Here is a 15,037-nt window from a genome sequence, read left to right as displayed (position 1 = left end):
GACTACTGCTCCCTCTCTGGCCTCTTTGTGAGCCCTAAACTAGCCTGCAACCCCCTCCCCAGCAAAAAACACACTCCCACCCCACACCCTCAGTGATTAGGGGAAGGAACACCTGGATGGTGCTGACAACCATCCCTTGCAGTAATGCTTAGACACTGCCTCCTCTGGAAGTCTCCCTGAGCCGTAGCCCCTGACTGGGAGGGCCCTCCTCTGGGCTCCCAAAGCCCCTGGCCCCACCAATGCTTGCCTAATTACAGCACTGAGATGCCCCTCCTGCTAGACTCCCCCAGGGAAGGGCCTGGACTTGATGCATGTGAGCACACTCAGCTTGGCACCTAGGATGCTGCCTTCAGGGGAGAAATGTTTCCGACCCAAAATGAACTGTGGGGCTCAGGGGTAGTGGCCAGAGGTCTGCTAAGCACCAAGCACCCCCACTTCAGACATGGCCTTGCCCTGTCCCATTCCCCTCTCAACCAACTGCCTTCCTTAAGAACTAACAGCCCAAAGAGAGGCCCTAGAAAACCCACTGACTTGGTGCCCAGATGCCAAGTCCCAGGCCTGCCTCTGCCAGTATTGTGGCATTTGAGGGCTCAGTTTTCTCTGCCCAGAGGTGGGGACCATCAGGCTGAGCCTCATGCTGAGGTCTTGCATTCTAAGAAAAGCCACTGCAAAAGCTCAGCACCCTCTAGGTAAAACATCCTGTCCTCCAAGGGGCCCTAGAGCAGCTGATGCATGGCTGTAACGGGCCCTTCTGCAGGGATGCTGCAAGTACCTGATAAGGACCAGAGCAGGTGGATGCATCCTGCATCACACCACAGAAGGACCTGCCATCTGATTTTTCCTGAGCTCCTGCAGGTTCTTCAAGTGGAATTCAGCACACAACTCAAATGAGTCCCTTGGATGTGACGGAGTGAGTGTTCCCAGTGGAGACACTCCTCTCGCCTAGTCTTGGCCTCCAGCAGTACCCAGGGAGACAGGCACCCCATGAGCAGCAGCCCCTTCCTGAGGTCAGCTTGGCTGGAGACAAGGCATCATCCCTCTGCTGACAGAGGCTGAGGAGGAGGCTGGGGTGCTAGCACCTATGCTCTGGGGCACTGCAGGGCTCAGCCCTTACTTGGTGGGCCAGGCACAGCAACCTCAATGGGGAGCAGAGGATTACGGGTAGAGGGAACTGACGACAGCTTGAAAGAGGCAAGGCAGGGTGGGACTGCATAAGTACCAGGCACTGACCAGAAAACCTTGACCCAAAGGCTGTCTGTATGGAGAGGGTAGCAGGGCGGGGGATTCTAGGACAGCAGAGAATGGATGATGGCCATCCGCACTAGCCAGACCCACCCGTCAGCTCTTGTCACAGTAGCCCTGACTGCTAACAGCATGTGTGGAAGCTGCCTCTCCAGTGTGTCCTCACGCGCAGAGGGCTTGGGCCTTCCCAAGAGGAGGACGTATCTTCACCCGCTGAAAAGCCAGAGGGAGCCCGTCCACAGCTGGGGCTCTCCCCCAGGACCAGGACCAGGGTGAGGGGAATGAGGCCAGCGAGGTGTTTTGTTTTTTTTCTTTTTTTGCTCGGGGTGCAAAATTTTAGGGGGTGCCAAAAAAACTCAGTAATGGAGATAAGTAATATTTAACGCAATAGTTTTTAAAATAAAAATTAATGCAAAAAGATCTGTAATGAACAAAATATCCAAATTTCAAATTAAGACAAGATCCGTGTTGCTGGCTTTTCAGTTTGCCTCAGGCTCCAATATGGCTTGGCATACCACTATTACTGACTCTATTTAAAATTTGGATATATCGTTTATCACAGGGTGGTGGTGGTGGTGGTTGTTTTGCATTAATTTTGACTTTAAAAAATACATCTCAATATTACTCATCTCAACTACTGTGTTTTTTGGTAGCCTCTGAAATTCTGCACCCAGGCCAGAGCCTGACTGGTCTGTTTTGCCCCAGCCTTGCAGACTCCCCCGAGGAAGTCTGGACTGCCACCTGGAGCACAGGCTCCCCTCTAACCTCCTGCGCACTCAGGCCAAGCTCACATATGCCCAGTGATGGGCAACCGGCCACACCTCCAGGGGCATCCCTTAAGGCCTTTCTGGCCCTGAAGACTCAGGTTTCTGATGCTCCTTGCCTCACCCTGTAAGCTGGCATAGGACATCTCTAAGGGGAGAAGGAGATGCCCTCACAGAAATGAGGGAGAAGCTGGATGAGGGGTTTCTTCCTTTTGTCCTCAGATGACCCAAGCCAGGTGCAGAAGGCACACCTCCTCCCAAAGCTCAGCTAGTCCCTCCACCAAAGCCAGGATCAGAGCCCACACCTGCCTGGCCAAACCCTGGCACTGATGATGCCTGGGTTCGGGTTAAGCTAGGAGGTGAGGTGCCAGGGGGGCTGTTGGCTGGGTCGGGGGAAGTCGGCAGGGGGCGCTGCTCCGTGCTTAGCAGCCCAGGGGAGGCCTCCGGGAAGTTCTGAGGGGCCCGGCGCCCGGAGCAGTTTCGCGCGGCCAGGTGCACGCGCGGCCGGAGGGGCGTCGGGGGCGGTACTCACCGCGGCCGTTCTGGTTGGGCCGGTACACGCTGCCCACGCTGAGGCGGCCCTGCTGCGCGCCGTTCCGCTCCCCACCCGACGGGGGCGCGTCGGAGCTGCGCACCGGCAGGTAGGGCGGCTCCAGCGCGCGAGGCGGCCCGTACGCCTCGGGCGGCGGGTTGGCGTAGGGCGGGTACCAGCCCAGGCGCGGGTCTCCGCCGTAGGCCTGCGCCGCCTCGGGGCCGGGGTCGGGGTAGGCCTGCTCGAAGCCAGTGGTGCCCTCGCTGTACAGGCTGTGCGAGTAGCGGCGGTCCAGGCCGTCGGGGGGCGGCGGCGGCGGCGGCGGCGGCACATAGGGCCTCTCGGGGGCTGGGTAGAAGCCCTGCGGCGGGTACTCGGGCAGCTCCTCGCCGCCGCCATACTCCTCGTAGCGCGCCCGGGGCTGGTAGGGGTAGATGACTCCCGCCGAGGCCACGGCCGCCGCCCCCGCGCCCATGCCGCCGCCCGCGGGCCGGTAGTACACGAAACCCTGGTCGTAGGTCCGCGACGCGGGGTCGTAGTTCTCGTACTGGCTGACGAAGGGCGCCTGCGGGTAGGGGAACTGCTGAGGATAGGAGGGCGGCTGGCGGTAGGTGCTGGCGAAGGCCGAAGCCGAGACCGAGGAGGCGGAGCCCCCGTGCCGTTGCTGGGAGACGGAGGTGCGGGCCCGGGCCATGCCCGTGCTGTCCCCGACGGCCACCTCGCGCCAGTTGTCGGGCACCTGGCCGAAGCCAAATGGGTGCCGCGCCTGGCCGCGCACGGTGTCCGAGCCCACGCGCCCCGGCAGGGGCAGGGACGGCGCCTGCCGACGCCGGGGGCTCCCGTGGCTGCGTCGCTGCTGGGCCTGGGGCGCGCCGGCCAGCAGCACCCGGGAGCTACTCTCGGAGCGCTGAGGCCCGGCCGGCACATACTCTGAACCCGAGTTGAGCAAGCTGTACACCTGCCCGTTGTTCTCCCACTGGATCAGCTGCCGCCAGCGCCCGGGGTCCGAGCCCTGCCCGGGCTGCGCCTGCTGCCCGTGCACCATCACGCACAGGCAGGCGCCCCACACCAGGGCCCCCAGCTGCTGGCTGCCTCGGGCCAGAGCCATGGTGACCCCTCTGCAGAGGCCTGGTGGACAGAGAGGCTCTCAGGAGTGGCCCCCTGGGCGTGCTTCTCTTCCCACGGCCTCGAGGACAGGAAGGCTCCTTGCTTGCCCCAGCTCTAGCTTTGTCCATGCTGGCCTTGTCCCGAGCGGGACGGCTCCTCCGATGACAGCATTTCGAGGCCAAAGGGTCAGGGCAGGGCAGGGGCGGTGCCCAGGGCTGCACGAGGCTCTCTGCAGGGCACCGGGTGGGCAGGACCGCCTGTGGGCCTTACATGGCCAGCCCAGCACTGGCTGGCCGCTCGGCTGGCGCTTTCCCACTCTGAATGAATAAGCAACAGGCTGGGAGCGTCGGGAGGCTTCGGCCTCTTGGTCCGCCTGCTGGGGCCTCCTCCGCGGGGCCCTATGGCCCGCCGGCTTTTAGCTATGTGCCGGTCCTACAGCTGCAGTGCTCCCTCCGTCCCTGGAGTTCCCAGCCAAGCCACAGACCTGCCTCTGAGGAAGGGAATCGAGCAGGGAGTAGGAGAGGACCTCTGGGGACTCGGGCCTGGTAAGTGGGGCTCTGGCGGGCAGAACAGGGCTGGAGTGTCAGCACCACCCCGCCCATTCCTCTCTGCTTTGGACACAGCATCCCTGGTCTCCACCTTGCTCACTGCCTTCTCCTTTGGGCTGGAATGGGCCTCTGACTCCTGTCTGCTCCAGCCTCCTCCCAGTACTCCCGAGTTTTCCCTTTTCCTTGTTCCCTAGAGCCAGTGCTAATTAAGAGACACCCTCTTTGTATGTTCCTTCCGCCATTATCCCACACCCTCAATAAGGAAAAAAAAAAAAAAAAAGCCACACACCGTCTTTGTTTGTGGGCCTCCTCGGGGAGACGCTGAACAGGGACCACTCTCTAATTCCAGGCCTCAGGTGCACCGCAGCTCTTGGACCTGTGTAGAGAGGCACTGGAGCTGCTGCTTTTCCCTCGTGGCACACCTCAGGGGCTTACTTTCCCAGTCTGAAGAGTGGGATGTATCCCTGGGCTGAATAGCACTTGTGAGATCCTGGGAGAGAGCAACTTCCCAAACATCACGTATGGTTTCTGGCCTGCATCTCTTGACTCTGCATAGCCTGGGAATAACTTGAGTGTACACATGGATAAAACAAAACCAGGGGCTGTCTTTGATATGGGACAGGGGTCACTGTGAGACAGAGAAGCCTATAAGCATAGAACAACAGAAGGGTGGTTCCGGAGAACTGGCCTGGTCCTGTTGCTGTGTGGCTCAGTCCCTTACTCTATCTGATCCAGTTGCCACATCTCACCAATGAAAGATTAGGCCAGATGGCTCCTGAGAGTGCTTTGGGTGATTCTCTGTTCCTTCTGGGAATGGCAGGGATAGGAGGGGGTCTCAGAAATTTGAACACTTCACACTCCAAATACTGCTCTTCCGGCCTCCCCTGGGCTGCCTTCTCCAACCGTATTCCTGGGAACCCAAGGGCAGAAATTGCCCTCTTGGGCTTATAAACAAGGTATGAAGGACCTGCCCTTAATTTGGCCCCTGTATATTCCTTCTTATTTTGGAAATGCTTGGAGCCCGCCTAGGGAGGAGGTAACTAGAGTGGACATTCTTCGGGAACTGTAGACCTCCCAACCCCATCCTTGCCAGGCAGCATTTGTTCACCCATTGCACTGTTCTTCAGGACTAAGGCTTGGACTCTGGCATGTCTCTACCCTTTAAATGCCCGGAATTTAGCCCAGAGGTCAGGGGCTTCCAATATCTCCTGGCCAGCAACCTGTCAACGCTCACACCTCAGCTCCCTAGTGTGGGGTTTCCATCTCAGATTCCAGACAAGATTCCTCCAAAGAGCCATTGGTGTGACTGACACCAAGCAAGATGCTGAGGCAGGGCTCACTAAGGGCCGGGACCTGGAGGGTTAAGCCTTCCCTCCCTCCTGCTTGCCCCCTGCAGTGTTGGCCTCAGCTGCTTGGAATCCCTGGGGTCCTGTAGGGCCCTCCCGCCAGCCAGATGGGCAGCTGCGGCAGCAGAGGAGGGGGAGAAGTGGAAACAGGCCTCAGGGTACCCCTAGGCAGGGAGGGAAGGGAAGAGGAGTGGAGGGAGGATAGAGGATGACTGTGAGGAAGGGAACTCAGTTGCCCTAAAATGAAGGCAGAACCCCTCGCCTTGACTCAGACAGCAGAGTAGGGACTGCCTCAAGGCTTTGGGTGTGGGGGGATCAGGGCACAGGCCATTCCACTCAGCGGGCCTCGGAGCCAGCTCTTGGCGTGAAACCTTACCCGATGCTGGCTCCTGCTGCTCTCTCTTTTTTCTTAATAAGGTCGAATCAGAGTGAGTCAGAGGAGCCAAGTTTCCTGTTAGGCTCTATTTGAATAAACTCTGCTCTGAACATAGCTTGGGCCTCTGCACAGACTTCCCTGGCCAGGACTGCGCTCCTGCCAGCCATCCCTGCTGAGATGGAGACCCAGGATCCACACCATGACTTAAGTGGGGGACCTGGCCTGGCCCAGCCACTCCCCAGGGAAGCTTTTTAAGCTCTCAGAGCTTCAGAGTCCCATCTGTGACCTGGGGGTAATCATACCTTTCTTGTGGCATATTTGGGAGGATGGAATGAGAGGATTTTGAAAAGTCCCCAGCACAGAGCCAGACATGTGGCCACTATTTTCTTTCTTTCCTCTTGACTTGTGAGAGAAGGGAGGGGTGTATCTCTTGGGGTTGACCCCCATTCCCACTTCCTCTGTCTTTCCTGTTTTTATCTGTCTTCAGCATCTTTCCTTGCCCAGGGTGAACCTTGTGCAGGGGGGCCAGAGGTGGCCCCTCCACCAGAGCTGTCCTCTCCCTTCCTCTCTACTCCTTCCCTCTGACCTCGTTCTGCTTGGGTTTAGGTCTCCTGCAGTGGCTGACAGGCCCAGCAGCTCTGTGAGCCCAGGGGAGCCTGCCTACCTTCACCTCTCATGCTGGGCAAGGACTTGCCTCGGTGGCTGGAGGTGTCCTGGCATCCTTAGGTTGAAACCTGCAAGGTGGGGTCCTAAAAGAGACCTGGGCAGGCTATGGAGGGTGCAGAGCTGGGGTCAAATGAGGGTGTGGACTCAAAGGCTGAGCTGAGCCAGAGCTGTCTGGGGGGAAGGGCAGCTCTCTCTGCCTGTCCCTACAGGCTGGGATTCACACCCACATTTTTAAGACCCAGGCATGTGCTTGAGGCTTGTTGCCAGTTCTTGGCACTAGGAACCAGTGTCAAGGGACCCTCAGAGGGGTGGTGATAGAAGGATGAAAGAGCCTGTTGATCGGGCACGACTTTATTAAGCCCCTACCGCATACTCAGCAATGTGTTGCTGGGGCTGCCACGGAGCAGCCAGGGTCCTGTGACCCTGTCATGGAAGGCCGGGTTCTGGAAAGTCCATGGGGGAGCCAGGAAGCAGCAGGCCTGACCAGCAGCAGGTCTAGGGAGCAGAGAGGGGTCAGGAGCTGTGAGATTCCTCACTTGCTTTGCAGAGGAAAGTACTAGGAGGCCCACTGAGGGTCGGAATTTTCTGTGGTAGTGGGGAAGCCATGAGGGCAGGCCCCGGAGCACCCAAGCCCTCCATCTTCCAGGCTGCACTGTAGATGGGTTTTGGGCAGCACTGGGAATCCAAGACCCAACCCAGGCAGCTGCTGCCTCTGGAAAGTGGGCTGGAGGAAGTGCTGAGTGAGGAGGCTGGGCGAGCTGGCACAGAAAGCGCTGACTCTGCAGGGAGAGGACCACCAAGTGACCACTGCCAGCTGGGCCCCGTGCCTACCCCTCCCCCGCAGCCACATCTGGTGCAACGGTGGGGCGGGGGACCCAGTCCCCAGGGCCGAGGCAGAGGAAGGCGCCTGAGGAGGGGGCCAGAGCCATGAGTTTGTAAGTGTTTCTTCAGGGCTGGAACTCCAGTCCGGAAGTAGGGGAGGTGAGGTCAGAGCCTTTTCGAGGGACTAATGGGGTTGGGGGTGGAGGGAACCCACCCTTCTCTAGGACCCAGGGGAATTCTGTGGCTTTGGCTACTTCCCAGTCCTTTTTCCTCCCAGCTCTCTGGGCCCCCTCCCCCACGGCTCCCAGGGGATTGGGAAATAACCAAGTTGATACAGTACTCTGGGCATTCAGGTTGGGTTCTGTGGAGGCGGGAAGCCCCCTCAGCCCCTCAGAGCTTCTCCCGTCTCTGACTTTCACCCCTCCTCAGAGTCTGGGGCAAGCAGGCTCTGTGTGGCCTGCAGAACAGTAACATTCCTGTCTCTACCTCCACCTCCAGCACCAACCCCTACCCAACCTGGGGGCCCTGAGCCCAGAGCCAGTGGAGGCAGGGGCCGATTGTTATTGCAGGAATGAGGACCAGCTGGGGAGAGGGATCTTCTCCCAGGGACCTGCCTGGGGCAGGGGCGCTGGGGGGGATTCTGCGTAGTTGTCTGGGCCTTCTGGGTGGGAGGGCCCTGAGCTGGCCTGCCCTGGGGGGAAGAGGGCAACTGTCCCCTGCCCAAGGGAGAGAACTGGCAAAACCAAGCAGGGCGCCAGGCCCTGGGGACACAACCCAGCAGAGGCCTGCAAATCTAGGAGGGAAACTAAGGCAGGAACCACTGGTTCTGACTACTAACGTCCTGACAAGGTTAAGGGAGGGCTTGTGTGCTCTCTCTCCCTCCTTTTCTTTTTGTCTGTATATTTAACTTTCACTGGGATCTCTCTGGGTTTCTCTAGCTTTTTCTTTGTTTGTTTGTTTTTGTTTTTTTAAAAAAGCATAGTCTTGCTATGTTCCCTAGGCTGGCGTGTAGTGGATTCACAGCAACCTGGAACTCCTGGGCTCAAGCCATCCTCCTGCCTCAGCCTCTGGGACTACAGGTGCACACCACCATGACCGGCTTTCTATAGCTTTTAAATTTTCTGCAGTAACCTCCCTCCATCTTACTCGTTCATTTTCTGTCTGTGGCCAACTGTGTGACTTGCAGCCTCCATCTGTCTCCATCTGTTTCTGTTCCTCCTCAACTCTCTTACACACTCCCTCCCGTCATCTCTATCTGCTGATGCTTCTCCCAATGAACGATTCCTTCATTCATCCACTCACTCACTCACTCACTCACTCACTCCACTCAGCATGTTCCCTGGGTATCTGTGAATACCAGCCCCTGTGCTGACTACAGTTGTCACAGAGAGCAGCCAGACCTGCCAAGTCTCCAGTGGGTGCCCAGGCTGGTGGGGGTGTCATAAGTGATAGTCCTGGGTGGAGGTGAAGACATGGCGCTGGCTCTCTGTGGCCTTTGGGAGGCATTTCTATTTCAGTCTCCATGTCTGTCTGTCTGTCCGCCCATTTACCCATCCATCTCTGTCAGTGACTCAGTCCTTGACTCACCTTCATGAGGTGGCTTTTTTTCTGCTTTCTCAGAGCTCATGCAGTTTACTTATTTCCCCCTGGTGGGGGTTGGTAGTGGACCTGGAGAAGGGGAGGTGGTGGAGGTTGAGAGTGGAGGTGGGTGATGGAAGTGACAGAGGCATGCCAACCAGAGGGACTCCATCTTGCGTGGGGACTGGGTAAAATGAGGCTGAGACTTGCTGGGCTGCATTCCCAGGAGGCTAGGCCTTGGTAGTCACAGGATGAAACAGGAGGTCCCAAGATACAGGTCACAGGGACTCCACTGATAAAACAGAATGCAATTAAAATTTTTAAAAAGCCAGCTGGCTGGGTATGGTGGCTCACGCCTGGAATCCCAGCACTCTGGGAGGTCGAGACGGGCAGATCACCTGAGGTCAGGAGTTCAAGACCAGCCTGGCCATGGTGAAACCCTGTCTCTACTAAAAATACAAAAAATTAGCCAGGCGTGGTGGTGTGCACTTGTAATCCCAGCTATTTGGGAGGCTGAGGCAGGAGAATCACTTGAACCTGGGAGGCGGAGGTTGCAGTGAGCCAAGATGGCATCATTGCATTTCAACCTGGGCAACAAGAGCGAAACTCTGTCTCAAAAAGAACAAAACAAAACCCCAAAAACAGCCCAAACCAAGATGGTGGTGATCATGACCTCTGGTTGACCGCACTCCCCATTGTACACTAATTATAACACATTAGCATGCAAAAAGACACTCCCACCAGTGCATGACAGTTTACAAATGCCATGACAACATCCAAAAGTTACCCTGTGCGAGCTAAAAGGAAGGGGAACAGGGAAATTGTCAGTTCTGGGAACTCCCTACCTCTTGCCCAGAAAACTCATGAATAATCCACCCCTTCTTTAATATATGATCAAAAGATAATCATAGATGACTGATAATCAGCAGTCATCGGGGCTGTTCTGCTTATGGAGTAGCCATTCATTTACTCCTTCACTTTCTTAATAAACTTGCTTTCACTTTACTCTGTGGACTTGCCCCATATTCTTTCTTGTGTGAGATGTAAGAAGCCTCTCTTGGGGCCTGGATCGGGACCCCTTTCCTGTAACAGAAGGAGCAGGCCCTTGGGGCCAGTGGAGACTAGTTTTGCCCAGCTGGGCACTGGAAAGGAAAGGGCCACAGGGTGATGAAAGAAGAGATACCAGCCATCTCTCCCTTAAGGTTTTTTGTAATATAATTTTAAATCTCAGATTACAAAAGAAATAGGTCAATTATAGGAAATTTAGAATACAGAGTAAAAGAGAAAAAGTAATTCATTCTGTAACCTAGAGAAAAACCATTGTTCTAGGCTCCACACCCCCCCCCCCGCCCACTCATTTAAAAAAACAATTACATCATAATGTCTATGTCATTTTACAAGCTGCTTTGTTTGTGTGATAGCAGTTGATGAACATTTCCTTGTGTCAAGGTAACTGCTGTTTCAATGTTCATATTGATCACAGGAGCTCCTGCCTGCCTAGATGAAGAGGAGGTCAAGACTTGTGTCCCCCACTCCCCAAGATACCCCCTCTGTTCTGGAGTGGTGATCCCCTCCCCTGTTAGGACCTTGTCTCCCTCAGGACTGGACCTGTATCCTGGGCCTGCAGTCAGATTGCCAGTTTCACTTGGAGGTGGAAATGTCAACCCACCGGTTGGAATGGGAAGGTGGGGTGTGAGGTGGGGGAGGACCTTCATTTCTATCTGCCGGAAGGCCAGCCACTTCCTGCATAGCATTTTCTTCCTGCAGTATGGGAAGGACCAGGCTTTCTCAGACCACAGAATCTTGAGAGCCAATTCCACATGGAGCAAGCGGTGGCTACCAGCCTTGGGTCTACATAACTATGGCCTCATCCCTGACCCAAGAAGCCTGCTCCACAGCCTTATGGTGTCCCCGTAGGGAGAAACATCTGGCAACTTAAATTTTCAAAAATAACTTTTTTTTTTTTTTTTTTTGAGATGGAGTCTTGCTGTGTCGCCCAGGCTGGAGTGAAGTGGCGCGATCTCTGCTCACACACAGAAAAGTTCACAAATCCGAAGTGTACCACTTGATGAATGATCCCAATGTGAGCACACCTCTGCATTACCACCTGGATCAAGAACTAGGACAATACAGCAACTGGCAGCTTCCAAGGAGAAGCTCCGGAAAGTTCTGCCTGTATCAGCACCTGGCAGGATCGAAATGAGTTTTCTTTAACCAGATTTTTAATGACTCACTTATGTGGACAAATCATAACTGAATGAATCACCTCCTTTGTTGATTTTTTTGGGTACTTTATTTGCTATTATAAATGATGCTGTAATAAGCACCCTTGAAGAAATCTTCATATCTGCCTCTGCTGTGTAGCAGGTCACAGTGCCTGGATTTGGTTCTAGCCCTCATTTGTGAATGTGTGACTCTCCATGCCTTTTTTCTTTCTGTAAGATGGGAATAATGGTAAGAATTTAAATGAGGTAATGTGGAGTGTGTTTAGTTCAGAACCTGGTGCGTGCAAGCACTCACTAAGTATCAGTAATTATTAGACCTTTAGATTAATTTATTAGAAGTTGCATTTCTGGTGAAAGGGTTTGAGTGTTTTTAAGGCTTTAGCACAGAATACCCAGCCAGATCCAGAAAGGTGGTTCCCATTTACTTGCCTGAAGTGCCCTCACCCTTACTCATACTGGGTACCGTTTTCTAAAAGAACATTAAAAATTGGATAGGTTAAAAACAGGTGAATACATTTTTTTAGTTGCATTTTTTTTTTTGGTTACCTGTGAGAGTGAACATGTTGCCTTATGTTTGCTGACCTCCTAAATGGTCTATTTGCTCCTACTTTTGTACCCCAAAAGTCTGCTCTCAAGACGGTAGCCAGAATGATCCTTTTGAGACATTTCACTCTTCTGCTTAAAGCTCTGCAATGGTTCTCAGGTTAAAAGCCAAAGTCCTGTTTAAGGTCTCCAGGATCCTTGCCACTTGGTCCCTTGCTCTTTCTGTTCCAGCCACCTTGGCCTTCTCCTGCCCCTCCACCACACCATGGCAATTTCCCCTGCTCTGTGTGGTGAACTCCCTGAATCTGTTCAAAGCTTTGCTCAAATGTCTCCTTCCTAATGAGACCTCCCCCAGCCCCTGAGCTCCCCATGTCTCACTCCTGATCGCCTTACTTAACTCTTCTTTTTTTTTTTTTAACCAATAGTACTTACCACTGTCTAAAATACTTCATAATTTACTTGTTTATTGTTTGTCTCTCTCCAGTAGAATGTAAGCTCCTTGGGGCAGAGACCTTTGTCTTGTTCACTGCTGTGTCCCATGTGTAAACTTGTCTGGCACAGAAGAGGTGCTCGATAAATATTTGTTGAGTGAATGAATGATAAATTTTCTGTTCATATTCTTTGACTATTTTCTATTGTAATGTTCATCTTTTTAGTATTGGTTTATAAGATGTGTATTTAGCACCTTTTCATATATCGCTCTTTGTCACATATTATGCAATTAATTTATCATTTCTATCAATTTTTAAAATACTTTCTTGATGCTTCATTTTTAAGCTGTCAGATTATTAATCTTTTCTTTATCGTCTTGGACTTTATTGTTGCATAACTGCTGCCTTCACCAGGAACATATACATTTTCAATTAAATGTGCTTCTGTGATTTTATGATTTCATTTCACTTTTTTATATTAAACTCTATTTTACCTTCATGTGTGGTGAGAGGTAAGAACATAACTTTAAAGCAAATTAACCGTCGCCAAGTGAATGATAAACAAATTAATCATTTTCCAATGATCTGAAAGGCCATTTTATCATACACTAAATATTTCTGTGTGTTTGACTGGGTTTACCATTCTGTTCTGTTGGCCTATCACATCATTCTTACATTGGTATTTGTTGCCCTATTTTAATGATTGTAACTTTTTAATAAGGGTTAGTGACTGAGAATACAAGTCCCATTGTTTTATTATTTTTATTATTATTTTTTTTGAGACAGGGTCTCACTCTGTCGCTCAGGCTGGAGTATAGTAGCACTATCTCGGCTCACTGCAACTTCCACCTCCCTGGTTCAAGTGATTCTCCCACCTCAACCTCCCGAGCAGCTGGGAGTGCAGATGTGTGCCACCATACCCGGCTAATTCTTGTATTTTTAGTAGAGACAGGGTTTCACCATGTTGGCCAGGCTGTTCTTGAACTCCTGGCCTCAAGTGATTCACCTGCCTCTGCCTCCCAAAGTGCTGGGATTACAGGCGTGAATCCCCGCACCTGGCCCATTTTTTTTCTTTTGAGGTGTTCTTTGCAGTCATTCATATATTCTTTGAGATAAATTCTAAACTTTTTTTTTTTTTCTGCCAAGATAAACCAGCAAAGAAAAATCCCACTGGACATTGCAATTGGATTAGTTTTGTAGATTAATTTACTGATAATCAACTTCTTTGCACCATTGATTGTTTCTGTCTGGGAATGTGGCATATCTTTCTATTATTAAGGTCTTTTTTACTATAGGTCTTTAGGAAGCTTTATTTTATAGGTGAATGTAGTGTGTTTGGTGCTTATTTTCATAAAATAAAGCAATGACATCTGTGACAGGCGGCTTCTGAAATGGCTCCCAATGATCCTTACCTTCTGGTATTCACCCCCTTGTAGAATCCCTTTCCTTTGTGTGTGGGCTGGATCTAGTGACTTGCTTCTCATAAATAGAATATGGCAAAAAATGATGGGTTGTTACTTCTGAGATTAGGTTATAAGAGGCTAATTTCTGTTTTGCTGTAATTTTGTCTCTCTAACCCTCTTGCTTGCCTGTGCTCATGAAACCAGCTGCTGTGTTATGAGCCACCTTATGGGAAACCCGAGTGGCAGAGAACCAAGGCTGGTGGCTGGCCAACAGTGAGCCAGGAGCTGAGGCCCACAGCCCAACAACTGGTGAGGAACCACATGCTGCCAGTAGCCATGTGAGGTAACTTAGAAGCAAATCCTTCCCCAGTTGAGCCTTCAGATGACACCAGAGCCCTGGCTGACCCCTTAATTCTACTCTTGTAGACTTTGAGCCAGAGGACTTAGCTAAACCACACCTGGATTCCTGACCCACAGAAACTTGAGATAATAAATTTTGTTTTAAGCCACTCAGTTTGGGGGTAATTTGTTACATAGCAGAGATAGCTAATATAGCCCCTGTTTTTTGCATCATGTTTTCTAACAGTTTATTAGGAAATGAAAATTTATTTTAGGCTGGATGCAGTGGCTCACACCTGTAATCCCAGCACTTTGGAAGGCCGAGGTGGGGGGATCGCCTGAGCTCAGGAGTTCAAGAACAGCCTGGGCAACATAGCAAAACCCTGTCTCTACTAAAAATACAAAAATTAACTGGGCATGGTGGCGTGAGCACCTGTAGTCCCAGCTACTTGGGAGCCTGAGGTGGAAGGATCACTTGAGCCCAGGAGGCAGAGATTGCAGTGAACCAAGATCACCCCCATTGCACTCCAGCCTGGGTGACAGATCAAGACCTTGTCTTGAAAAAAGAAAAGAAAAGAAAAAGTTATAACTAGCCACTTTACTAAATTCTTCTATTTTGGTAATTTTGTATTTTCTTAGTTTTTTATGGGAAGACAATCATATTTGCAAATAATTATAATTTGTTTCCCTCTCTTTTATTTTCTATATAATTGCGTTAGCTAGGATCTTTAGAATAACGTTAAATAACAAGATACTAGAACTGTTTGTCTTGTTCTCAGATTTGTTGGAATGCTACTTGTATTTTACTCTTTTGATTTTGGCTGTTGGTTTGAGATTTATTATTTTTTATCATGTGAGATAAGTATACTTTGATTTCCCGTTTACTTGAGCTTTTAAAAAGAAAATCAGGAATGGATGTCGCAATTTACCAAACATCTATTCAGTATGTAAAATGATCTTTTTCTCCTTTGACCTATTGCCGTGGTAAATCAGTTCACTACCATTCTAATGTAGAATTATCCATGCATTCCAGGAATGTTTGCTCATGCCGTATTCTTTTAGTACATTGTTGACATACATTGGACTTATCTGATTAAATTTTCATTAGGACTCTA

At 51.8% G+C, this 15,037-nt stretch overlaps 1 protein-coding gene and 1 long non-coding RNA gene across 2 annotated transcripts in view; one reads left to right on the top strand and one right to left on the bottom strand.

The window, feature by feature from the left end:
• The window catches only part of LOXL1 (lysyl oxidase like 1), a 26,052-nt gene extending 21,866 nt beyond the window's left edge, over nt 1-4,186 (bottom strand). Inside the window, exon 1 of the mRNA XM_008015952.3 lies at nt 2,539-4,186. Within this exon, the coding sequence (XP_008014143.3) occupies nt 2,539-3,646 (1,108 nt within the window). The 5' untranslated portion in view covers nt 3,647-4,186. The remainder of the gene's footprint in view (nt 1-2,538) is intronic.
• Nucleotides 2,543-15,037, top strand: LOC119628077 (uncharacterized). Its single transcript, XR_005244374.2, has 2 exons — nt 2,543-2,647; nt 10,958-15,037. It is a non-coding gene; the product is annotated as an uncharacterized lncRNA (long non-coding RNA).

This window comes from Chlorocebus sabaeus, chromosome 26, assembly GCF_047675955.1.
Source record: "Chlorocebus sabaeus isolate Y175 chromosome 26, mChlSab1.0.hap1, whole genome shotgun sequence".
NCBI classification, from domain to species: Eukaryota; Metazoa; Chordata; class Mammalia; order Primates; family Cercopithecidae; genus Chlorocebus; species Chlorocebus sabaeus.
This window is presented reverse-complemented; position numbering and strand designations above follow the sequence as displayed.